Here is a 27,548-nt window from a genome sequence, read left to right as displayed (position 1 = left end):
GAGGGAGGGGGGACAACACACCTGTGGTGGTGGGCGAAACACATTTCGGACCAAGCGGAATGCACGTCGTGGCAGCGTTCAGTCGAGCCTCGGCCTCTCACCGTGACACATCTTATCCTCTTTCCGCAGAACACGCCTGGTTCCGCTGTTCGCGTGATCTCGATCGTGCCGAAGAGTTTCCCGTGGTGCAAGCGCCCGGAAACTGTCGTGCGAGGATCAGTGATCGAGCCGTGTGATGTGAGACCGCGGATCGTCCAGTGATAACACGGGGGCCACGTGGACACTATCGCACAGACGCGACTCGATATTTTGAGACAGGCGATCATGAGGGACCGAACCAGGCCGACGTGACGCCGTGACATGAAAGACATGCTGCGAAAATGTGAGTTCTGTCACGTGTTCACCAACAGATTATTCTCGATGCTTTGCATGCGGAACGCTGGTTCCGATTTCGGTTTACCAGCCTTTCCGATCCGAGTCTGAAATGGCAAATGTCGTTCAAAATTAACGCGTCACGCTGTTCAATTTATCTGCGGTGACTTCGAGGACCTAGTTCCATACTTAACCATATAGTGGTACCATGGGGTCTTTCCTGACCCGAGCAAAAATTTCTGACCACTAAAAACGGTACCACGAGGCCTTTCACGACACAAACAAAGATTCGTCCACTTACTTTCGCTAAAAATGATGCCACGGGCTTTTTCGTGATCCAAGCAAAATTTCTTGTTCATTTATCTCCGTTAAATGTTGTACTTTCATCAGGGTCTCTGCCAAGGAAAGATTTCTGTCCGCCTACTTCGACTAAAGACATGCTGATAAAGTTTTATAGACTTTTCAACAAGTCACACAAGATTAATCATCTTCGAATGCAATTAATATTTTTGTGACACAAGTTCTAGTTCCGAGTGTCCATCTCGTTTGTTTAAAAGTAGCGAGGCTGTCGATGCACGCTGCTTTTCCAAACATTTGTATCTCGACAGAAAGGTTAAGCAGACACTAAGACGTATGTGTGCTCGTTCCGTTGCAGCGAGGATGGATATTAGGAAAACAATCATTGCAGTGTTGGTAACAGCTGCACAGCGTGTTAGGACACCTGGTCTAGTCGGCGTCTAGACAGGCAACCATTCAGGAACGCCAGGAATTCCTGGCTGATAGGGGTCACAGTAAACTCGGCTCGGGTAGGGATAGGTCTAGGGCTAGGCTAGACATTGAGATCGGCCGAGCAGGTCTCCCTGTCATTCCGCATCCAGGGTTTCGGCACCGATGTAATCACTGGTTACATAATCGAGCATTTATTCAAAAGTATAGCGCGAAAAAGGAAAATATTGTAACTGCTGAACCGAGAACTATCATTAAGCAAATTGCCAGGAGTTTCGTAGATTCCGATTGCCAAGAATAGCACGAACTCCTGTTCGATGTTTATTAAGAGCTCGTGTCTTGCCGGTAATTAATCTTCGCATTGAACCCATCAATCTTCTGGACCGGATACGCGATTCAAATGAAAAGATTCAGGGAAATTTCCTTGGTTATGCAATGCGTCCAGCGGTGCCAGTGTCAGGGACAGTCTTCGGTGTGATTAGTGCTGACGGGGACTATGACAGTCACTTTCAGCACCGGGTTACAGTAATGCAAGCATATTCAACCGATATCCGAGACCGCTGTCAGGAAAGAAATTAATTTTCAGTTTCTAATTCTGTCGTCTCCCCGTCCTTTCCAGCCCTCCAAACATTATATGGCGCCTTGGCACGGGTCCTTAATGAATCATTCTTTCAGCTCACATTCTCCCCAACTTCAAAAACAAACCCGCCGATTTTCATTCGCATCCTGTTACGCGCCGCGCGCAATTATTTCTTCGAACAAAAGAGCCGTTGTTTCTGTTTTCCGGTACGCGCAAGATGCAATCGGCACCGACGTCCGCAGCCTGTGTTTATCGTGATTTATCGTCACGTGGATCCTCGTCAATAATCGCCGGCGTGCTAGAAATCGCGAGCGGATATAAATCCGACGGCACAGCGAAACCGGAAGCTGGCGATACTTTCGACAAACCTCCACCCATAACGTTGCCGACTTTTTCTCGCGCCTCGCCGTGATAACAAAAATGAGCGAAAGCTACATATCAGGTTGCTGTTAACGTGTAGCAATTCGAAATTCGACGCACGCGGCGACGCGCCGGGTAGAGACTATCGGCGCCGCGACGACGATGCTGTTTATGTTTTCGGCAGATTGGCCAACAGGAACAGGAAACACGCTTTCGAAGTGCTCGATACGTACGGTTCTAATAAACAGATAAAATGCTAATTCGGGCTATACTTTCTCTACGACATCGGGTCCCTGTCCAATTCAATTATAACGAGTTCAAGCATTAGGAAAAAATATGGGGATTCTGAACTCACTTATGTGCGTGTTGCCGGTTGCTAATTTGCCGGCAATTATGCTCGAGGTGGTTTATAGACGTTTAACTTTCAAACGCAACGAAAAATTACATTAAAGATACGCATTAATCTAGAAAGAATTATAGAAATAACGGAATATCGTCTGTAACATCGCATAGACCATCTCGAGTATCGCGTTTAAGTCTCCAGTTTCATTATCTTCTAATAAACTTATTTCAAATCAATTTCGTTTCATCGTAATTTCCAATTAATGCAGTTTAATTATACAGTCATTTAATTACTCAGTCGCAATTATTGACGCTCAGCTTGAACAAAAAAAAATGGAGGCTTCGAATAATCGTGTCACCTCTTCCCAAATTGTCCATTTTCGTGTACAAACTCAGCGTCAATTAGAATGTAATTGAACCAAAGTGTACTCGAATTACTTCGTAATTACAAATCCTCGAGTAATTCAATTGTATTTGCGAATACATTTTTCTATTCAGCCTAGAGTTTGTTTCTCAATAAAGACACGCATTCTCTGCGTAGCTGCGTCGAGGCACTCGGAAATTTCTCGCAATGTTGCATCGGAAAATGGGTCGGAGTGAGGGATATGCAATAATTCAGCAATGTTCCCTGCCATCGGATCGATTCGGATTTAGCAATGCAGATTTTCGAAGTGTTCGCGTGGCAAGGAAAAAGCGACTGTAGGCATAGTTCGTGGCAAGTGCACGGACTTTCTCCGGGGACAAGCCTCTATCTACGTAGGCGTGCACACAACAGTCCCCGGCCACCAGACGGTGCCGGGGACTCATCGTGCGGCCACCATAAATCCTCGGCTACCGATCGATCGGATCGGTCCCGGCGTTCGTGGCCGAATCCTTCGCGGGATTTCGCAAGTTCGAGGTCGTTCATGGTCTCACGACCGCGTTAATAGTACTACGGGCCCTCCGGTCTTCGGCCATGACAGGCCCGAAGAGGCCCGAGCAATAGAAAGTCCGCAGCCGCTGACATGTTCCGATAAAAATTCTTATGTCATCACTAAACCGCGGGCTTTATGCATTTACGGCGCGAGCGAGCGTGTAGAATGCAATAAAAAATCCGGCTGCCATGCGGAATTATTTTTATATCCCCGTTGCGATAACGGCGATGTTTAGTAATTAATTTCACACACTTTTTTTTTTTAATTTCTAAATATTTTCGAATGAAATATTCGTTTAATTCTGGAATCAAGTCGTCGTTCAACCGGTTAGCTGTTGCAATCTTTTTAAAAATTGTGCAGGTTACTTTAATTATACTGTGTATGTTTGATTTTAATCATATTTTGTTTAAATATAACACTTTTGTAAAATATATGATTTAGTGAAGAATATCGAAGTATATAGCACAAGTTATTGCGCGAAACGTTGCCATTTCTCCGCGAAAAGAAAGCTCGTTGAAAGCAGCTAATAATAATAATAATAATTAATAATGACGACAGAATCTGACAGTATCGACAGAATATACTTTGAGAGAGAATCAAAGTGTAAATAGAGCCGAGAAATGAGCAGAGTCTTTCTACAGCACTCCCTCGCCTCGCTGAGAAGGAAGCCGGATTAATTAAGCGAAGTGCGATCGTACTTTCCGCGCGAACGCTGTAAACCAGTTCTTGATCCGGGTTCCTTTCATTCGATTATCGGCCGGATTATACCCCGATCCAAAAGAGAGTCACGGATAAAAAAGACGAGCGACGCAGTACTCATTAACAAATCATTACATTTCAGATTTATTACCGATAACGCCGGATGAGCAAGGTTTGCCGCGAAGATTAGAATGGAATGCGGTTCACCCGCCACTCGAAACTTTCGAGACCGTGCCTGTTTCCCGCGTTTCCTTTCGAATCGAGAGGGAACTTATTTCGTGGCGGAAAACGAGTTCGATTCGTTCGAAATTTCGAAAAGCAGTAGCATATCCTCGATCAAAAAACTGTCGTGAACTATATGGAAAGTGGACCCTGCAACACCATGTTACAATTCTCGTGCACGTAGAAATTTCTAGAATGCATAAAAATGTTTAGAATGCACGTACAAATTTTTAAAATGTATACGCAAATTTTTAAAATGCGCATACAAATTTTCAGAATGTACACAACAATTTTTAGGGTCGCAAAGAAGTTAAAAAAGATAGTTTCTCAAGTTCCCGCAATGGTTTTCAATTTTAAACAATATTTTATTATATAATGAAAATGATAAGTTTATACAAAATTATACAGAAATTTATGAAATTTCTAAAAGTTTGTAACTTGAAGAATAGCTTGGTCGGATCGTACTGCGATCGCACTGTGGCCGCTTATTATTGAATAAACACAGATAAATTAATTTGTGCATAAAGCTGCGCAGCGTTCCAAGACACGGACTTTCCTAGCAGATGTTCCCGAGCCTGTTCGCACCAGGAACAATTTGCGAATACTTCTTTCTTCCGCGCTCCCGAGGTGCTAAATTGCAATTTTCTACCTCACGAGACGCCAGCGACGATTTCTAAACTCGACGTGACAAATGATCCCGAACCGCGTCTTCAATTTGATTCGAATCGTCCCGCGCGTTTCAATGCTTCTTGCACGGTCATCGAAAAGTGCAAGGTAGTAACAGCTACTGTCCAGGCACGAGCTCAACCAAACCTTAGTTTCGTTGAATATTTCAGCGCGAACATGTTCGACAGATTCCATATACGCTTGTGATTCTATCGGAACAGACGTAGATTCATGGTTTGACCACGTTTGAACGCGATTCTTCAACTTCATGTGGTTTGAACATGTTTGAAGCACAAATTCTGGCCAACTGGATTTACTAGTCTCGGGTTCTTGGTTCATGTGTAAGCACAATCGTGTTTGATAAGGTTTGCACAAGTTCTTTCGTCAAACTACAACCCTGTAAACAGAATTGTACAAACTTCAGGTTCAAATGATCAAACTATATAATTATTACAATGTAGTTCATACACATTACGATGCACTTCTTCAAGTTCATAAGGTTTGATCATGTTTGAAGGTGGAAATAAGGCCAGCTAGATTGTTCAACCTTACGATCTTCGTCATGTTTAAGTACAATCTTATTTGCCATGGTTTGCACGTGTTTGTACTAAAAAGTAACAAAACAAACATAGATCCACAACGTTTGTACAAACCTGTGGTTCAAACTGTATAATTGTTCCAACAAAATTGATCCACATTTCGATGTATTTCTTCACATTCACAAATTTTGAACATGTTTGAATGCGGAATTAAGACTCCACCCAGATTAACCAGCCTTACATTCTCCGTCATGTTTAAGTACAATCCTGTCTGCCAAGGTTTGCACTAGTTTGTTCTTTAAGCTGTCTAAGCAAACGTAGCTCCAGAAGATTTATACAAACACAAAGTTCAAACCATCAAACAAAACAGTTCTTCCAGCCAACTTCTCCCGCATTTGGATGCATTTCTTGGAATTGACAAGGTTTGATCACGTTTGAAGTTGGTATTAAGGTCAGTTGCATTGTCCAACGTTGAAGTCACGGCGATGCTAGTATCTAAAACGTTCAGATAGCCATCGCTAACGAGCGGGAGACCTTCGCGTGCGGAATACCTCGGATGCAGGAAGTTCACCGCGCTTCGGCCGTATCCGTACGCTTCGCTGCGGCCAAATATCACGCGAACGCTCCTCGGCGCGAGATTATTCGATCCCGGCAGATTACCGCGAGGCACGGCACCGGCACGGCCGTTCGAGCAAAACGAATCCCGTTTGCTGAGAGTTCCGTCATGCGTCGTTGGCAGCTTTGCGAAACGAATTTGGTACGTCTGGAACGAGTCTGTGCGCTCGGAAAATGACTCGCGTGTCAGCTGTTCCGCGCGGCCGGCAGAGTTGTACGAACGTCATCAAACAATTCCGAAGTATCGCGAGTCGAATTCGTTGCGGCCGCGTCAACGGGCCGGTCTGTGAATTGTAAATTCGAGCGAGCCAGGGGAACGCGGGGGGAAGAAATTGATGGAACACAGAACCGTCTACTTTCCGTCGACTTCGCTTCCGCGAGGAAACACGGTTTCCCCTTTAATCGCGCCAAAGTGCAGACTGCGTGACTGAATGACACGGATGATTGCTCGAAAACCGTGAAAAAGACATGCCAGAGGCGAATCTACTTCTCACGTGCCGACGCAGAACTAACAGCAGCAATCACAATCGCGTTGCGAAGAGCGCGGGCTTCCTGGAAATCCCGACGGGGAATCCATTTAATCATTGTCTTCCTCCGACTGCGGATTCATCCTAAACCGCATCGCGGGTTTTGCGAAGACAGTAGTCATCTTTTGCACGCGAAAGAATTATTGTTAATTCCGCGTGGTGGTAACTGGCTGTAGGAAAAAATTCACGCTGCCACTCAGCAAATTATATATTTCGAAACGTGGTCCGCTGGTAGCTATACTGGATGGATCTTTGAGATTAAAGACTGTTCGAGGCTCTTTGAGCTGACCGCAGTTTCAGCGACCCGCGGTGGACAACTAGCAATTTAGCCAAAATTCGGCGGATGATTTGGAACTTTTTGGCCAGCGGCAGACGGCTCGTTGCGCCTTTAATATTCGTCCAAATACGGACAAGCTTCGTCGTAGCTTGAATTACCAGAACGTGATGAGAGAAATGCCGAGTTCGTGGGCAAGGACAAAGGAAAGGAACGTGTAATACATACTACTTGAGACCATAGGGGAGCCAGCTCGCCTCTGGAAACGGAGAAAAATGCCGGGTAATAGCAGCGTCGCGTGCTCATGAGGACGAGTCATTACATACATAGAAACTTCGGCTGTAACAACCGCTTTCGCATCAGCTGACTGCCATGTATCCGCGTTTGTACGCAGAGAATGAGCAATCGATCAGAACAGTGTCGTTTTAAAATTTCGATATCAGCAATATCGTTGATCTTTGAACTACTGCAACTTTGTGAAAAAAATCGTATGATGTTGTATCTTAAGTCATTTTAAAGAGTGAAATGTCTACTTTGAAACGGTATATGTTGTTGATCGGAAAAAATTGTTGTACCAACGATCCGATGAAAACTTGAAAATGGTCACTTTTGATCATTTTACAAATCCCAATGTGTCTGCATAGGCTAAACAATTTTTTTCGTTAACAAAACATAGGTAACATCGAAGACTGAAGTCTCAGCTTTGTAACGAGCCCTCAGATAATGATCTGCGATTTTTTTGCGCCGTTTCATCGCACTTTGAATGAACATGGTGCCGCAAACTATGAAGTTATGATGAATAGACTACACCGATTACATTCGATCAAACATGCCCTTCTATACTGCACCGTAAAACAGTCTACAAAAAATCGTAAATCCATTTTTCAGGTGTCGTTGGAAAGTCGAGGCTTCGATCTTCATATCAGACTTGAGTTTGTTCCATTTTCGGCACTAAAACAGTATTCACTTTCCTCTTCGTCGTGTCTCGCTAAAAAGTCCTCGAAAAAAATGAACTACCGCGTTCGAAAGCGATGACTTCAAGCTTTAAAACGCGACCACACTCGTCGCGATGCGACTATTTCCCATGAAATGGTAACTGTTTAAGTTCGAATTGCCGGCGGAGCAAAAATGTAAGTGGCAGAAAGGACTGCGGTGGTTCGTTTGCCGGCTAATTGGACCGCAAAACGCTATAAAAATGTGTGAGAGCAAGAAAAGCCGAGTGAAAGACGCCAGGCTGGTTTATTAGAAGGCGTCTTCCGTCTTTGACATTTTCCACGCGATAATAACTGCAGCAGCGCGGCGTCGAGTATGGCGTGCTCCGCTAGCTCGGCTCGTGAGCGCGGATTTTTCTCTCTCGAACCGTCTGATTACTTTCTAGTTCAAGGGATCATCGAGATATCTCGCAGTGTACCGCGCGGGTCGATCTCCGCCGGCCGGGGGAAAAAAATCACCGTTGAACACGTTTCGTCCGACACTCGCGATTTATATCCGGACGCCGAGGAATTCTTTCCGCTTTCGATTTTTACTTTTCCTTTTTCTGGAAAAGCGGCAGCGCAACGCGCCGCGCCGCGCCGATGTCGGAGCACGTTATCGGAGCGAGCCTGGCTTGAAAATTCAACCGGGCGAACGATTTCAAATTTTCCCGCGCAAACTGGAGCGCCGAGTCACCACCAGGCACGCTCGCGATTTATTAATAGATCGAAGAAACTCGCTAATCTTAATTAATGGCGCGCTCGAAGTGCGGACATTGCGCTTTCACTCGCGTTACGCGCGTTTCGGAGCGCACCGCGGGATGACCCGGCCGCGAGACGTTTCTTCGATCGCGCCGACCAAAGGATTCGCGATCGAAGAAATGTCTGCAAAACGTTCCAGCGAGTGAGCTCGCTTGTGCAACGCGCTGCAAAACGACTCGAATTATGTAAATAACTCGCGGGACACTTGTTTAACCATAAAGTTTGCGACGAGACTAGAAAGTGGGACAAATCTGCGTGGATCGTCGAGGAACGAGACTTTTTATTAATGATCCATTTGGGATTTTTAATAGATCGTGCGCGGTAACGTCGTGCTGGTGTTTCCTGCTGGGCTGTCTGCTGTGGTCGGGTCTCTGTTTTGTCTGAAATAGAAGACAATATTTAATCTTTAATTAGGAACAATTTTCGAAAACGCGAAACGGACATCCGGCAGAAATTTCCAAGCCCAGTCTCGATAGATTTACTCAAGTTTAGACGAATTTGATGGAATCGATTACCTCGGAGTCTTTTAAAACGGTACTTTTACTTTTCCATTCAATCTCAATAGGTGCACGCGCTTTGCTATAATTACCACCGGCTGACCATGAACAATAACTGGTTCTCGTGGGTGTTAGATTTACACAAGTGTTCCACATTAAGAGGATTGTATCGAAATAGTCAAATTTCAAAGTACAAAAACTGAAGCGAATTTAAAAATTACATACGAAAAAAATATATTTAAAAATTACTTATGGAAATTTCAATAAATGTTAAAAGTACATAAAAAACTTTGAATAAATTCTAAAATTGTGTATGAAGGTTTGAAGAAATTTTAAAATTATACGTGAAAATATTTGAATAAATCTTAAAATTATATATTAATTTATAATATAATTTAGAAATGAATTTATGTGAAATCGTATAGTGTGTGTACAATTTTGTTGTCTCTGAAATGATTTTAATAAACTGAAATTAGTACGTCGACATTCTCAGTTTCGTCTCACCTTTTCGCTATTTTACGTTTCGCCTGTCCATTTTTAGCACAAAATCCGCGGTCTCGTAATCGCGAAGCGTCGAAGATCGGGCCTCCGATGCTCCAGGAGTCTCTCTCGAAGCCCGGCCAGGTTGCATATCAATTCTCTTTATGCAAACGATCGACACGGTGTCTTAAATCTGTTTCAAAGTCGCAGGAAACAGTCTGTGGGATAGCGAGGGTGAATAAGAGGAACGTTTATGGTCGAGGTACATTAACCGGTGAAATTTACGGTGTCGTAAAATCGAATTCGCCCGGCTGCGTCATTTCCCCCTTTTCTGGCTTTCTTCAATCCCGAGTTGTACCGTCCGACACAAACACGCGGCACCGTGCAGTTTCGGCTGTCGTTGATGTTACGCGCTCACCGATGCTGCACTGCCAGCGGGACGAAAAAACGTCCAACAAAGCCGAAAAACTTTCTTTCCTTATCTCGGATAACTGCTGCCTACACCGCGCTCGCGAGGAAGACGTTTAGCATCCGACAGTCAACACGCGAGCCAACGCTAATTGCCGAGCAATGTTGTCACGCTGCAAATTCATTCTTCCAAAATTCCTCGCAAAGACGACTGCTTCAAAGTGGGCCCACGGAAGTGGCCCCCATAAATTGGTCGCATAAAACCAACCCCGCTAATTGGTCGCAGATAAATGTTCCTACAGTAGTAACCCTTGAAATTAAATTTACAATTTTGATCCCAGGAATTATAATTCTTTAAAAATAGATCTATAAAAATGAACCATAAAATTGACTCCTCGAGTCGGTCCCTATAAAATTGACACCACGAATTGGACTGTTACATCCTATCCCACGACCTTAATTTATTATCATTATTTATTATAATTTAATATCATTTATTATAATTATTTATTATAATTTATTACAATTTATGATCATCATTGTAATTATTACTTACATCACTTTTATTAGGCTGCGAATTTTATGCATTTGTAACAAAAAGAAAAAAAATTCTTTGGAAGTCATCAGCCTACAATGATTTATCGCGGAGCTATTATTTTTTACGCGGAGCTTGTTTTTCCAATTTTTCGGTAAAAGATTTTTCGAATACGAAATTATTTAAATGAAGAATTATTCTACTAAAGTAAAAAATGAATTCGAGTAAAGATCGATTCGAATAAAAAAATCATTCGAGCAAAGAATTATTCGACAAAATTATTCAACTACGATAAATTCACGCAGATGATTATCTCAGATAAATGTTCATTCGAAACAATTCGTATGATGCCCAACTCTGGGATGTAGGCGCAGAAGCTAGTAGAATTTCTCCAGAAAATATCTGTGAAATCGTCGGGCGCAGATTGGGTCTATCTTTTGCCCACTTGAGAGACGGAATTGCACACCGTCGGAAAGGGCCATTACGGTGGTACGTTGGTACTTTTTTTGCAGCCGGTGCGCAATACGAGGAGGCGCTTTACTGCCGCTCGTAAATAACGATCGAACAATCGCCGGCGTAGGAAAAGTTTTACTGCGTGCTCCGCGCCGCCACGAAAGTGGCACGCTTCCAACCAGAAGACGCGTTTTTTCGCGTCTCGCGCGCACGACGACGACGGGCGACCGTTGCCATTCATTCTCCCTTTTTGCAAATTTCCATCGGCTTCTAACGCGATTTAATTCGAACGAGCTGCCGTGACTAATTGCATAGGAAGTGTTCGCGCTGGAACGTCGAGAGTACACCGCACCGGAAGTGCTGCGTTTCCAACGCGTAACGCATGCGCCTTCTGTCCGAATCTCTGATGCACATGCAGAATTCTCGCCGAACCATTTCAAATTGTATTCGCGAAAAATTCCGTCGATCTTCGCGCAATTTCGGTGCTCGCAAAACGCGACGGCTCTGCAGAATTTTTCATCGGAAACTAAGAGTCATATCAATTTCAAATTTTGTGGGATTGTTTCTCGGTGCTTAGAGCGTGTACCATAATTTTTTCACAAAAATGCGATGAATATTTAAATGAAGATTTAAATGAAAATAGGGTAGACGTGTCAGTTGACGTTGATAAATGATTTTTAAACGAAATTTAATTTTGAGAGATTGAAAGTACTAATTCTTACGTACAAAATACAACTTTTTTAATTTAGGTATTATGACTGGAATGAGGATTTTTATGCGAAATAAAAATAGTGTGCATTAGTTCCAAAAAATCGAAACTAAATAGCAAGTTCATTATGTAAGCCAGAGATCATCGTAAGGCTTGTAGCCGAAGATTATAATAAAATAATAAAAAATTAGTAACAGTAAGCTAATTCTTTGTTTTAATCACCTTAACGAATTCAAAATAAAACATTAACATTTTTAAATTCTTATAATCATCACTTTTCTATCCTAAATTGCAACCACAAAGTTCAGTCAGAAATACATAAAATCCGCAATCTAATTATGACTGAAAACATCATTTATTTACACTTCTAATTCTAGAAAATTAATGATGATCTCTATCGATCGCCTTTTACGACAAGCATGGGATACCGCCGGTCTATTCTGATCTCCGCCAATTCCGGAATACGTATCTATAACGCTTGTGAATATTTTTTTCGCTGTTTACACGCGCCATTATTTCGCGCAATTGCTATGCAAATTGATGTACTTTCTAAAGCAAATTTCTATTGCGACGTGGGACGAAGTCGATTATTATTTACAGCGGTTACGTTTATGGAAGCTTATCTGAAAACAAAGCGGCATACGATGGGCCGAATTATCGATGAAATCACGATGAACACGTGACGGCGATCGTTCAACGATTTATCCTCGATGAAATTGTGCGCGAAGATCCCTCTTTATCTCCGTCGACGGATTTATCGCGATCGGACGAATCATCGGTTCGCGGATGCGAGCGCAGAGGCGATCTTTTATACAGCACGCCGTTTAATGCGGGACAATTAACAATGTTAAAGCGGCGGAAAGTAATTGGAATTCTCGGATGGTGTAATTTCTCGCAGCAGAGTGTTTGTGCATAAATCGGAGGCGGATAGTTTTGAAACACGGTGAAAGTCCGTGGCACGTCGACGCGGTGGATTCCGTGTTTTCGTTCGGTGCAGGTAAACAAACGGCTCGTAATTAAGTACGACTTACGCGTCAGCATGCTCTTTTTCTGTAATAATAACGATCTCGCGTCCGCCGTTTCTATTTATATAATAGGACGACCTCCACTATCTCCGAGTTACCAGAAACGACAGTTCCGGCGAACATGGATTGCTAGCTCGTTTCGCTCACGGAACGTACTACGAATTAAACGCAGCTTGAATGAAATTGTTTAAATTTTCACTTGGCTGTGATGTAACAGCTATTCTTTCACTTCGAACTACGGTACATTCCCTCTAATTGTCCCTCAGCTTGTACACAACAATGGACAATTTGGGAAGACGAAATACGATTATTCGAGCCTTCATATTCAAACATCTATAACTTTGTGCAAAAAGATCAGAAAACAATGAAACTCGGCTCATTTTAAAGCCCCAAGTGTCTACTTTTAGAAGTCTTTAGTCAATTTCTTTAACAAAATTTGTTTGAGACGCAGTTTATGGGAAACTTCGTCCCAGACTTTACACGAAATTTCCAACCTTCGAAACATCGACGATATTCAAAATACTGTAACTTCGTGAATAAAAATCGTAGAACAACGAAACTAAACTCATTTTAAAGCCTGAAATCTCTACTTTTTCCCTATATGATTCATTTTGGTCGAAAAAATTGTTCTAAGACACAGCACGCGGGAAGCTGTAAGAAAGTCCTAATTGGACAGCAATAGTTGTTTTCCTTTGAAAAAATTAAAATAGTCTTTAGTATTAAAGGTAACTAAAGATCACTGAAAAAAGTCATCGCGCACATTTCTTTTAACTTAACTTCTTTTAACTTTAATTTAAATGATGTCTAGGACGCGACGACTTGTTTACTCATGAATAATATAATAATTACTCGGGTGTCCGAGCGCGAGTTATTTACCTGGAATGAAATTATTGATGCGGGCATCTGTCCGACAGGGACCCGGAGAAATTAATTCCGTGGCTCGTGAATTTTTGGCGAGGCGGCATTGCGTAACGGTTTGCTGCGCGTCACACGGGACGAGAAGAAAAGGACAGGGAAAAGTATGCGTGTGCGTGCGAGCGTCTCTGAGTGATTACGTTACACGTAAATACAAATTGAAAGCATTTCTCTGCCGGACAGTGGATTAGGTCATCAGGATAACTCGATGGCTCTTCGCGCTGTCGCGTTTCTCTTTCCACCTATTCGACCATGCTTCTTTTCAAATTGCTGGCTGCCGAAGGAATAGACTATGAACGTCCGTAGCCTGAATCGCGGCTGTTAAATATTCTACAAGAGCCTTCCTAATTATTCTCTGGAGACCAAGAAAATGTATTTACAGATCTCTCTGGAAAATCTCATTTCATTGTTGAAATGACAGAGTCGTTGTTTAACAATTAATGAAGATAGATCGGTATCCTCGATTTTAGCCTTCGCACTTGTTATCAATTAAGCCTTGCACTCAATTCTTCATCGATCAAGACCATTCTCAATTAGAAATGACAACTGCTAATTACACGGGTGCGAAGATCCATCGAGATAGGTTCGACGTTAATCCACGCAACATCGGCGCGCTGATTTATGCCAGAGAGTTGATTGTTATTCGAATTGCTTCCAATCAATATTTATGTAAGATAATTATCCAAAGAAATACTCTTCAGTCGAATGTTCTGTCTATTATTCTATCTATTTATTCAGACAATTCTTTAATAGAGTAAAGAATTATTTTTAATTTATTCAGACAATTCTTTAATAGAATAAAGAATTATTTTTAATTTATTCACACAATTCTTTAATAGAATAGTGGAATCATTTTTAATTTATTTGGATAATTCTTTAGTGGAATGAAAAAGTTATTTTGAACATATTCAAATAATTCTTTAATAGAATAAGAAAATATTCTTAATTTATTCTATTCAAGAATTATTCGAATAACTTATTCGATTAAAGATCGTAAGACGATTCGAATAATAATACGAATTAGCGTGTCAAAATCTACGGAAAACGATGTATTAAATCTAATAAGTTGAACTGTTCCTGGTATTGGATAAATAACAATTTTGTCGGAATATTTCAAGTTCAACAATCATTTTCAAGGTTCAAATATGTTCGAGAAAGATCATCGCTTTATGTCATTTCGATCAGAAGTTCTTTGATTCAAACACATCGTTACTTTTCTCCGCTGCGCCGCCGTTCTCTGCGTTCGTCACCTCTCAAGTTCATGTGCACCGGGATGACACAGTAATAACAGTGATTATATTGCTATACGTTTATTAGAATAATCAACCGGTGAAACATGCGGAGACAGAAATAGAGGGGTCGGGAGACAGCGCGCGTTCGAGACAGGAAGTGGAGAGTGGGGCTTCGGCTAGTCTAACTTCGGCTCGTTTAAGAACTTTCTCAAGAATTTCACGTCCGCTTAATCAGCGATCATTGTACTGCGGCAGCAGCGCTGGGATCCAGGGAACCCGCGTCTATGGCTTCTCCTAGTCTTGCACAAGGCTTAGGAAGATCTCGGCGATCTTCCTGAAGGTCACCGGACAGACCGTCGATCGTCCTTTAAATGTCAAGGTGACTTAGCATCTCGAGTCCTTCACTCCCTCCAGGCCAGAATAGACGACTCTTCGTTTATTTATTACACTTCGCATTTCGGCCAGAAAAAACACTGCCACAACGCTGTTCAATTATTCATGGTCGATTCGGGACAGCAATATTAATTCTAGTCCATGGTAATACCCGTTTGCAAACAAGCCTAACTCGTGCTAACCGTTTGAACACATATCAGCCTTCACTTCGGACAGACTCAAAAATAAACACACGTCTTCTCTCGGAAACTGACCAATGCAATTATTCATTCACTATGGAATAACTCTCGGTCAATTTCTCCGTCACCCAGAAAATCGAGCATTCTGTCCCAAACGAGAATTGTCAGTACCCGATGAATTATCCAACACGTAAACTACGAAGTGTCTGTCACTGGTACGAGTGAAAATTAGTAGAGGCATCACGCGAGTCATACAGTACAGCCCAATGGTTTTGTGGCATGGTATGAAGAAACTCAATAGAGAAACTACCTGGAAGGATCTAGACGACTCGGATGATCGAGAGTCTGAGTGGCGTTGAGTTAGGTAACTCCGGGAATTACGATTTCACCCTGTTGACTGATCCGCCGTTAGAATCATCCTGCTTGCGGTAGGCTAATCTCAGCTTTCCTCGCAGCTGAAACAGAAGAATTCTACATTAAAGAAAAATTAATAAATGAGAGGAAAATAAACCGGGCTAAGGTAAGTCTTAGAAGATCTAAACAATGTTTTGCAAAATCTAGCAGAACCAAAAAAGAGTCTTAAAAAGCCTAAAAGATCGTAAAAGAACTAAAAGAGGTCTTAGTAGATCCAGAAGGTCTAAAAGATCCAAATGGACTGACGGATTCGGAAGGTTTAATAAGTCTAGATGATCTAGCAGGTCTGTAAGTTCTAGTAGGTGGTAGATCTAGCAGGTCTAGCAATTCTAAAAAGGCATAGCAGATCCAACAGGATATAGATTTAAGTAGATTCAGCAGGTTTGAAAAGCCTAAAAGCTCTAAAGCCTAAAAGGTTTAGAGACTAAGAGGTCTGAAGTCTATAAGGTCTGGAGTCTAAAAGATGTAGAAGATCTAGAAAGTCTACAATATAAAGCAGCCTAGAAGATCAAGCAAATCTTTCAGTCCTAGAAGATCTAGAGTTTAGAAGTGTCTAAACTAGAGTCTAGAAGATCCAGTAAATCTAGCAGACCTAAAAGATCTAGAGTCTACACGTGCCTTGACTAGTGTCTACTCTAGAAGATCTAGGATCTGAAAGGTCTAGAGTCCAGAATGTCTAGAGTCTAGAAGATGTAGAATGACTATATAGAGCCTAAAAGATGCATCCAATCTAGCAGACTTAAAAGATCTAGAGTCTAAAAGTGTCTAGACCAGAGTTTAGAAGATCCAGCAGTCCTGAAAGTTCTAGAGTCTACACGTGTCTAGACTAAAGTCTACTAAAAGATCTGGAGCCCAGAAGGTTTAGAAGGTTCTCACCACCGCAGGAAAAATAAAGCACCGATACGTCTACCACCCTGAGTGGCGTCTACTTTCCCCTCGTCCCGTTTAGACGGCTTTCGAGGCATTCCCTGCCGATGGAAACAAGAAAGAGGAAAGCAGCCGGCAAAGGGAGAGGAAGTCGTCAGCATCGAAAAAAAAACGACCCAGTCGATTTGGAGGAAGAGAGAGGCGTGTGCAGGAAGTGGTACAGCATTGCCGGAGGGAAGGACGTCGAATCTAGGCCACAATCGTGTCCCTCTCTTCGTGTCTCCGTGGATATGTAGGTATGCCAGTAGCTCTCAAACGGCGTCGGCCGGTGCACGCCGGGAAACCGTCCCCGGAAAAGAAACGAGACAGCCCGGACAGCCTTTCAGACGACGACGCCCCGTGACAGATCCATTCGTTTATGTTCGTCCACTCGGAGTTTCTATTCCGTGGACACTCCCAGACGGTTCGGTTTTCCCGCCGTTCCCTGTACACCAGTTATTTATAAACTTCGCGGCAATTACAGAATCGTTTGTACGAATCGCTCGGATCGGTTCAGCCTGGGCAGACTAGAGGAAGCGAATTTCACTTTTCGGAAGAATGCAGCGATAATTTCACCGTGACCTTAATTGATATACGGACAACTGGAGTAATATTCGTCGTTGAATGTCTCGCCTCGATGAAAAACCGCATATTTCCAGCAATTAGAGATCTGGAGACTTACGCGGTGAAAAATTGGGACAGCTTTCTAGGCACTGGAAGTCCAATAAGTTCGGGAACGATTAATCGATGTAGTCCTCAACGCTGAACATACTAAGACCGACGATAAGGAAGCATCGATAAAAAGTCATTCAATAAATTTCTTATTCAAATGTAAATATTCTAATCAAACTGGCAAGAAGGCCAAATAAATGCAATCTTATCATACTTATACAAACATACGGGTCGCTCGATTTCAATGCTAGGTAGGTTCAGTGTTATCGCTCGATCTTTCGCGGAATTGATCAACTATCGATTCCCACAGTCGACTCTGGATACTGAAACCGAACCACAAATTCATGGTCGGCGAACGTGAATAGTATGTTTCATTTATCGCGTTCCACGATCAAGATCTCGTAAACAATGAATATCGATTAGTGGGGACTGTTGATTCCACTAATCACTCACAGTGCCACTCGAACCGTAAGTAGGCCTGCCCGGGCGGTTTTCACCGACATTTTCCACGCATGATTTTTCCCGGATAATTAGGTCGTCGAAGCAAAAGTTCCTCGAAGGCTTCTGCTTTCTGAAACATCCGAACGTGAGCGGCGATTAGAGAGTTTTCGGGGGGAAATCATCGTGGCCGTGTGTGCGTGTGTTTGTGTTAGCGGAATGATAAGAACGCAGCATGGCAAATTTCTCGCGAAGCAACCATCTAGAGTCTACATAACACTAAATCTACCGTGTCAGTCGAAATGGCCGATTTCTCGTTTCTTATTTCGAAATCGTTGAAATTATACGTCTACATAAATTCGTTCTTGTCATTCGCCCGTAGAAAATCAATAGACTTTTCAGTAGATTTAATGCCAAGTCTGTGCCTGAATGAACAATTTCATTGAAACCATTGCCGTGAGCTAAACGTTGTAAAAATCAATATGTGCAAACAAAAATATTATCGAAGGATATTGAAAGATAGTTTAAGAAATTTTTACACCAAACAGATATTAATTGTCGGAACAATAAAGGCTCTTTCATAGAAAATGATTTAATCAATATCTTCATTCATACATACATTATAAAAAAATAGCAATAACTAAATGCAATCTTATTATTCTTGTACAGAAATACACAGCAGTTACCTTAAGCTTTTCTTTTTTAAATCATGGGAACGAGCGTAAACGTAAAATTCGGCTTGCTCAAGAAACGGAAACGATAATCCGATAGTATCGCAGCCACAGTCCAGACATTCACATCGTTATAAAATTAATTATAAAGATAAGAACATCCGGCGGTACGGGGAATGCAACGCTGAAAAGCGAGGACTTGCAGTTTCAAAGAGAAGACGAATTTGCGAATCGCTTGCGAACGCTGGCGCCGCGGTTACACTCTCGCTTTCGAAATAATTATTTAATACCCGCAGCCACGGGTGAAATGCGAGCGGAGTGGGCAGAGACCGGGGTCTTTTCGGGGCCCATCCTGCGGCCTCTTCCATCATCCGGTCTCTCCTGGCCTCTCTCCCTCCTTCACCGTCCCGAGGATACGCTTTCCAGCGGTAATGAAAGCATTTTCGAAAAGCCGATCTCCAGGCGCCGCACAACAACAACTTGGGTCCGGTTTTACGTAACGGGGTGGCCGGGACGGTAAACACCGCCGATGGGTGTAAGTTAGCGGGTTCTCTGCGTTTTTAGGTGACACCGATCTAGAATTACGCAACACGGCACACCAGGGTCTGGCTGTTACGTCGCCGCTCTGTGTTTGGAAACGCGTGGCGAAATTGGGACTACGCGAGAACGGCGATATTCAATGTAATATCCGCTGACAAATGGATCAAGTTCAGTCGACTCGAATTTTAACGAGTTGTTTTCAGATTTTTTACGGGGTTTGACCGAGTTGTATTGAGTTTGTACAAGTTGTCTTCAGTTTGACGCAGTATAAGCCAAAGTTTATGAATATAACTGAATATAACTGAATTATCCTCAGTTTGAATAAATTTGACTGACTTGTCCAAAACTTAACTGAATAATCATCAGTTTGGCCGAGTTGCACCCAATTTGATCGAGTTGCCTCTAGTTTACCTGAGTTGTGATGAATTCGACCGAGTTGTCTTCAATTTGACTAAGTACTGTTGAGTATGACCAAGTTGGCTCGAGTTAGACTCGGTTCTCTTGAGTTTTATTAAATTGTCTCGAGTTTGACCGAGTTTTCTTCGGTTTGTCCGCGTCGCTTCGAGTTTAGGACTCTCAAGTATCGTCTAGGTTTCATCTGATCCAGTAGTGAAAGAAGAAAACGGTGATTCGTTGGCGAAAGAATTTATGAGCGATTATAGCCAGTAAGATTAGAGCGTTGCGAATGGGAATGAGTTGAAATTGATGAGCACAGTTAACACGATGTAGCACCGTGTCCTCGCCGCAGCTGCTGATGAGAAATGCAGACGAACAGGGTATCGTGCGACATTCCACGCGAACGCCGACCTTATACGTCACCGTAATACAGGTTCCCAGGTTACCGTTACCTTTTTCTACGCATTCCTCTTTATTCCGCATTTTTCAGACCGTACACACTGCGGAATCCGCGCAATGATAGCGCCTTAATGTTTCGCGTTGTGCAGTAGAAAGTATATTTCCACAACGATGATTTTCCCGGCGCGACGCGAGTTTGAATCCGTCGGGTCGAACAGAGTTTCTTAATTAATATCCATCTCGAAAGTCGCGGGTTCTATATAGAATGTTTCAAAGAATTACACGAGTACTTCAAACGAGGACGAACACGTGCTGACCGGTTCTTTCGTTGCTTTGGTACTGATATCGTCAAATCTAAAACCTTCGGCGATCCATCCAATAAAATAGAATGACGAAAGAATTATCTGAATGGCCTTGAATATTCCAGGGATTAAGAGGACGCCTGGGACAAGGTTGTCATATCCTCGAAGGCCATCATTCCTCTCCTTCCAGAAGAAATAGCAACTCTTTTTTACAAGACCATCACATTTCTGACCATTTAGTATACTGATCACTGTTACGTGAGACGATCTCCAACAGTGGTGTACCTTCAGCTCGATAGTCGTATCGTTCCGCGAAAACCGATCGCTCTTCCAGGCCAATCTTTCATTAGGCCAACTGTTCAACTAAGTTACAACGATGCACCGGTAACCAGTGTTGTGTTAAAGTGATTTCATCGAGCCGCCGCGTTTTGATCGACGTTTTGATATCCGTTTGTTTCGTCGTCCTCGCAGTTCGTTAAAACTCCCGCATGATTTTACGATTAGCGTGGGAACTAGCGAGTTGTTCAATCGAAGCGAAAGTCAGACATCGCTAGCTCGCTTTGTAGGAAAATGAAGATGCGGTATGCGGCCCATTTACCCGCCCTTCTTCCTTGGTCGTGAAACAATCGACAACAATTTCTCTTCGAATTTGGATCAATTATTCTTGAATTATTTACGATATTAATTATACCCGGCTTAATCCGATTGCAGGATGAGGAGGAAGAAGCTGAGAGCCACAGAGGGCGAAGGAGCGTCGATTTTGCTACTCGTCGCATTGGCTCCTGTCATCTGCTACGCCGGAATCCTGGACCCTTGGCAGTGGGCACGTAGCGATCGAATCGAGGTCAACATACCATGGTTACCATGTAATTATTCCAAAAGTTATTATAATTGATACGCTGAAAAAAAGTATACTAAAAATTATACTAATAGGGCCAACAAGATAATAGCACTCGCAATGGTAATAAAATTAATATTTTCTACCTGTTTACAATAATCTGGATGTGGTGTGAACAGTCGAGAACGAAACACGTTGCTACGATGAGCTAGGCTGTTTGAACATAACCAGGAGCTGGTACCACCTCATCCACAGGCCCCTGAACGTCTTCCCTCTGCCGCGGGAGGTTATCAATACGAGATTCATTTTATACACGAAAGAAAATCCCTTGGAGGTGAGTAGAATCGTCGGTCGCCATTACATTTGGTTTAATTAAATTCTGATGTTTCAGGGTCAGGTGCTGATAGTCGCTAAAGATAAGTCCATCAAACGCTCCTACTTCAATCCGAAACGAAAGACAAAATTCATCATTCATGGTTTTATAGACACGCCCCTTAGTAATTGGGTCAAGGTAAGCCCGAGAAGCATCGCCAAGTCAATTTAACGATCGTTCAATGATTCAGTTATCGGCGCCGAAATTGATTTAATTGATTGACGCTGGATCGGTTTGCCAAAATCGAACTATCGGCCTTCGGTTTTCAATCAGCCACGAATCGAACTGATCACATAATTTTAAGCACCGCCAATTTTTCCACAGAACAAGCAGCTCAAGAGCAATGTAATGTCTTCGAGTTAGGCGAATCCACTATGTTAAGCAAGATTCGTTTGCCGTTGATTTGAATGTTGTTTGCGTAAAGATCGATCGAACGCTCGATGCGGGCATCATTTTCTAACCTGAATGTTCATTAACCGTAGGAAATGAGGAATGAGTTGCTCAGGCACGACGACTACAATGTCATCATTGTCGACTGGGCAGGAGGCAGTCTGCCTCTCTACACCCAGGCCACGGCTAACACCAGACTCGTTGGCCTTGAAATCGCTCATCTAGTTAAACACTTACAGGTAGCGCGAATTTGTTTCTTCATTTGCCACGCTCCATTCGAATTAAGTCGAGACTAGTCTCAATACTCGAACGAAACTTAACCCTTTGCACTCTGCGTCATCCCGGACGTTATTTGCCAGCTACTCGACACCACTTCGTCATAGAAACGTGCACTTACGAACCTTTATATTACGTAGTATACTTTTGAAACGAAGTAAGATATTATAATGATATTCAGTTCATATAAATTTGTAGACATTAGGGAACACATATCTGCAAAAAAGAAATAGCATTATTATTTCTTGTAATTTTGTACAATACAATGAACTTTAATTAACTTTAATGTCTCCGGGTATATCCGAGTAATATGCTAGAATTACTATGGTCCCCTGAGAGGGGACAACGGAGTGAAAATGGTTAAGGTTCTTCCAAACTGTTTCGTACCGTCTCGCACGGCACCGAACAGTTCCAACCCGTTCGCAGCCACAATTATTCAGAATTTCTTTGGTTGCAGACAAATTACAGACTGGACCCTAACGATGTACACCTAATTGGGCACAGTCTGGGCGCCCATACGGCCGGTTACGCCGGAGAGAAATTGAACGGGATTATTGGCCGGATCACGGGCTTGGACCCAGCCGAGCCATACTTCCAAGGAATGCCTAGTCACCTGAGACTGGATTACACTGACGCAAAGCTAGTCGACGTCATTCACACTGATGGTAAAAGCATCTTTTTCTTAGGTAAGGAAAATCTCCAAGGACTCAACTATCTTACACCATACCTCAGAAAAATCTATTGGTCAAGTCCTCATTAATTCGAGTCGTTTTCTGATACTGCAACCCCCGGCAAAAAGTATTCGAACAGCTTTGCATACGCAATCTTCTTCAAACTGGACTCTGTTGTTAAATTATTTGTTTAATGTTACAGGGTTTAATGCTACTAGTTTACTGTACAATGACTAAAATACTTTTTGCAATTTTGCTATTACTTGGAATGACGAAAGGAGTTAGATACGAGGGTTTCCATTCTTTTTGTTATCATTCCAAGTGATTGCAAAATTTAGAAAAGAAATATTTTAGTTAGTGTGTAGTGAACTTGTTCTTTTAATGTTCAATATATCGACTGGCATGTCATCTATTAGTGCTTGACAGAAATATTTGCTCCGATTTGAAAATTAAGTTGTACGCCAATCTACAGGGTGTTCCAAAATTGTGGGACACCCTTATTATATCTTCCTAATTTCACTAGGATCCGTAAAACGTAAGAATATTGGAAATATAATTGTCGTCATACAACTTACCTTTCCAATATTATTTTGATTAAATGAAATACTTTAATGTCACCAAATTTTGAAGTCGTCGGCGTTGCAACCAAGACGTTAAAAGAAAAGTCGAGTCGCTTAGTCCAGTTTGAAAAAAAGTAATCGCGTTTTAGTAGGAGTTCGAATGCATTTCGCCCAGCGGTTGTATTATGAAAAACATCGAACAATAGCAATCAGAAAAATCGCAGAAGTAACGGAAGAAGTCCCCCGCGAATCCGTGGATTCGTTTAGGTCACGAAGCATAGCCAATCTAACTTAGTACACGATAAGGACTTCCAGGATACGGAATGAGTCAGCCATGTGGCCACTTGGACTTCTACCCCAACAACGGCAAGGAGCAGCCGGGGTGTACGGATCTCAGCGAAACGACTCCGTCTCTTCCTCTGACGCTGATCAGGGAGGGTCTCGAGGAAGCGTCGAGGGTGCTGGTGGCCTGCAATCACGTGCGTGCCATAAAACTGTTCATCGAGAGCATCAACTCCAAGTGCCAATACGTGGCGCACGAGTGCTCCAGCTACGCCAGCTTCCTGAGGGGCGAGTGCTTCTCTTGCAAGAGCAACAACAGCCTCAGCTGCGGCGTTATGGGGTACCATGCGGACACCAGTCCGGCGCTCGTCAGGCGACAGGCCATGGGCCAGGATCTCCTGTCGTTGCTGGGGTCCAAGTTCTTCTTCACCACCGGCAAGGAGGACCCATATTGCAGTAAGCGTCATTTAAAAGAACACTTTTAATTGTATGTTTTTTGCTGAAATGGGTAATTAAGAATTTATTAGTCGGATATGAATAAATATCGTTATATTAATATTATGAAAAATATGAACAACAGTGCAGGAAAATTAGGGATTTTAAATCGATTTTAATTTTATGGAGACAACGATCCAAAACACCCGTTCATTTTTCCAAATCGAGCATAAATAAATATTTCCCCGAGACGAAACAGTTATCTGCTATGTCGTGTACAATTTTGAAATAATTAAACAAATAATAGCAGCTGATTTACTATGATTATTTCGATCTTTACCGTGGAATAAAATAATCTGCGTTAACATGGAAGAACTGCTCCATCTATGACGATGTCGCTGAAGCTAAACGACCTTGGTTCATAAATAATTAATTATTAATAGGAAACGATAGGTCGCATAATGATATATTTTTCCTTACGTTACGTGACATTGTACAATAATCATACACACGGCGGCGCATTCATCGTTGGGACACTCATTGTGAAATAGAATTACGACTTTCTATCGTTCGGTTCCATTTTACGACAAAATAAACGATGGGTGGAGTTTAGGGATTTTACGCAATTATTACTAATAAATTATGCCAGCCTGCTTTCTCTTTCTTATCGTAATAAGGAAAATTGCGGCGTGCCACGTAGCTGATTTAAGCCTGCCCTACATATCGATTAGAAACCAGTAACCGCAATTTCGCCTATGTATCGAGATCCGATTTTTCGCCGCCTACAAGTTCCCCCAGAACATCGATGATCTACTTCACTTTGTTCCTTTGCAGGGAGGCATTATCGACTTACGATCAACCTCGCACGGCCACCGACTGCAGAGAGCTGGGTCCAAGGATTTATGAAAGTTACTCTTCACGCCGAAAATGGCATCATTCGTGACGTCGATCTAACTCCCAGGTTAAATTCTGCGTATCTTACATTAGTGAATTTCAAGCCCAGAGGCGTACACCACCGTCCAGAAGTATACGAACACTTCCTTAATTAAGACAGTTATCTAAACAAAATTTGTGCAATCATTGCTGAATATCATTGGAATGTTCGTAAGTTCTTTGTACCATATTGGAAGATATATTATATCAATAACGTAATTAATATTTCACTAACGATAACAAAAAATAATTAAATTCACCTCTCTCTATTATTTTATTTACTAAAAGTGGTCAGAGTCCACATATGTGTGGACGATGGTGTATATAATCAATTATAATTAAAAAGAAAATGATTACCGCGATCAGGAAGGTTTCGGGGACGAAATTTATTTGTTCCTGCAATGTACATAAAAATCAGGATGGCAGTTTCATTTTCCATCGCTGTATTTGCGATTCGGTAGATTTTCGCAGAAATAAATAGTCGCTTCTTTCGCCCAAGCAGCGGTTACATGAAATTGGAACACGGATCGACGGTGCGAATGGTCGTCGCGCATCCAGCGGGGGCGACCGGTGAAATTGGAAAAATCAGGCGAGTCGAACTTTCGTGGACTTACGACATGGACGTGCTCCAGCCGCGATCACTGTGCTTCTTCTGGTGCAACGATCGCCTCTACGTGAACAGCGTCACTGTCGACGTAATGGAGCTCCCTGGAAGAGGGTAAGTTTTAACATTGTCTCATCCGTATCTCTTAAAATCCCTCCGAGAATTTCTCTACGAGACCCAAAACACCTTTTACAATTTCTCCGGAAGCCCCACGATTATTTTCTCGTGCTCAATAATTTTCTGCAGTCCCCTCGAAAGAAAATTTCGTCGCGAGATCTACAATCGTTTTCCAGCTTCAAGAATATTCCATTCATCTCAGGCACTTGTATCGAGAATGTACATAACAGAGACAATTATTTAACACAATTGTTCACGTCGCACGATCGAATAATGTATTTAAGAGTATCGCCCGAATCTCGTAACGTTCCGTAAAAAGTGTTAACGATCAGGTGCGTTTAGGATACGTTACGTCAATCGTTGACTCCACGCAAAATTTAAGTATGCAGTAAATTATCCCTAATTCGCGCACAAATTGTGCACAAAAATGAACAATTTAGGAAAGGGCTCTTGGAAAGAGTCTTGCGGCTCGTTTATGTAATTACCGAAAAAAATGACGGACGGCATCCGAAAGTAGACACTTCGGGCTTTAAAATGAGCCGAGTTCCATCGTTGTATGATTTCTTTTCACAAAGTTATAGCTGTTCGAATATCAGCAATTTTTTCGAAAATTTGAAACTTCGACAAAATTAGTGGACGGCTCGTTTTTATACATAGTTATCGATTGCCAACACAACTATAAAAACGAGACGGAAGGCTCGAATAATCGCATCTCCTCTTCCCAAATTGTCCGTTCGTGTGCGCAATCTGAGCGTAAATTAGGGAGAAATTACTGTATCTCTGCTCACGTAACGTATCCATTTTTTAACGGGACTAACGAAAGGTACCTGTCTCGGGTCTGTTTGCGCAGAAAAAGGGAAACGGACTACACCAGCAAGCTCTGCTCGGCTAGCAGGCAGGAATACGCCGAGATCGCCAGCGGGTCCACGGCGTCTTTCGTCGATAATTGCTGACACTGACGTCCTGAAAAGTGGCCAATGTTAGTGCGACCGGACCGAGAGAGACGCAACGTGTTGTTCCTGTGACGAAACATGGTAATTCGGTTACTAAAGATCGACTACGGAAACTCGATCGCTCTATAAGATCTATTCGACCGAGTTCTACACGGAACTTAGGCGAACGGAGATTCCCAAGAAACCAAGCAGTGCCTATACATATATATGTATACATAATACAATACGATCGAACAGAACGGTGCTCCAAAAAACAAAAGAAAGTTCTAAACAAAAAATTGTAAATGCGGATACTTATCTTGGAACGCTGATGTCGCGAAAGCAGTAGAGAAATGAATTTTTGTCAGATTTACTTAAGTCTACGGAGAAAAAATCGTTTCGCAAAATCTCTCGCTGGACCCCAGGAGAACGCAAAATCTCTCGAGTCTTCCGAGCGTAAAAAAAGAAGCACGCTGGTAAATGAACGTTAACACTGATCGAAGAGAACCTAGGAATTGGCACACGTCAGCAGCAGTATTAGTATAATCAACGAAACTTTGTACATCTTGTATATAAAATTCGATAGGTGTAAACTAGATAATGCTAGGTGTAGTGTTAGAAAGCAGATATGTTTTTGCGAGTGGTTATGCTATATCGGCTTCCGGAAACAATTTGCTAATTACTAATTCCTCTACGGTATTTACATCGAAGAAAAAAGAAAACGAAAAAGACAGTGCCGGCCGACGGCGCGACGGCGACCATCGTTTGTGATATTTTGTCTGTATAATTTAACTATACATATATATATATATATTATATTTAATGCATAATTTACTGGTAACGTAACACTCGTTCGGTAGGAATCGTACAAACCAGAAAATAAGGGAGCAGCTGTAAACGATTAACTTGTGTAGCGTTGTTTAGTAGTAATTTTTATAAATACCGTCGAATGTGAAATATAAATTTGTAATGCCATACAGAACTTTCAACAGTTGTTGTTTGAA

At 42.4% G+C, this 27,548-nt stretch overlaps 1 protein-coding gene across 3 annotated transcripts; it reads left to right on the top strand.

Annotated features, from left to right (window-relative positions):
* The first annotated feature begins 62 nt into the window (after positions 1-62).
* LOC117221006 (pancreatic triacylglycerol lipase) lies at positions 63-27,526 on the top strand. 3 transcript variants are annotated; one of them, XM_076522465.1, is made up of 10 exons: positions 63-382; positions 20,845-20,999; positions 21,151-21,305; positions 21,363-21,482; positions 21,827-21,973; positions 22,468-22,696; positions 23,548-23,979; positions 24,793-24,919; positions 25,394-25,609; positions 26,463-27,526. In XM_076522465.1, coding segments are annotated over exons 1-10 (1,686 nt in total). In that variant the 5' UTR covers positions 63-380; the 3' UTR covers positions 26,566-27,526. The 3 variants fall into 3 exon arrangements, with proteins under 3 accessions (XP_076378580.1, XP_033327448.2, XP_033327449.2); XM_033471557.2 differs by lacking the exon at positions 63-382 and adding an exon at positions 19,471-20,714; XM_033471558.2 differs by lacking the exon at positions 63-382 and adding an exon at positions 19,473-20,714 and having other exon boundaries at positions 23,557-23,979.
* The last annotated feature ends 22 nt before the right edge of the window (positions 27,527-27,548 follow it).

The sequence above is a fragment of the Megalopta genalis genome, chromosome 5 (assembly GCF_051020955.1).
Source record: "Megalopta genalis isolate 19385.01 chromosome 5, iyMegGena1_principal, whole genome shotgun sequence".
Lineage (NCBI taxonomy): Eukaryota > Metazoa > Arthropoda > Insecta > Hymenoptera > Halictidae > Megalopta > Megalopta genalis.
Note: the sequence above shows the minus strand (reverse complement) of the source record. Positions and strands in the feature narration are given on the sequence as shown.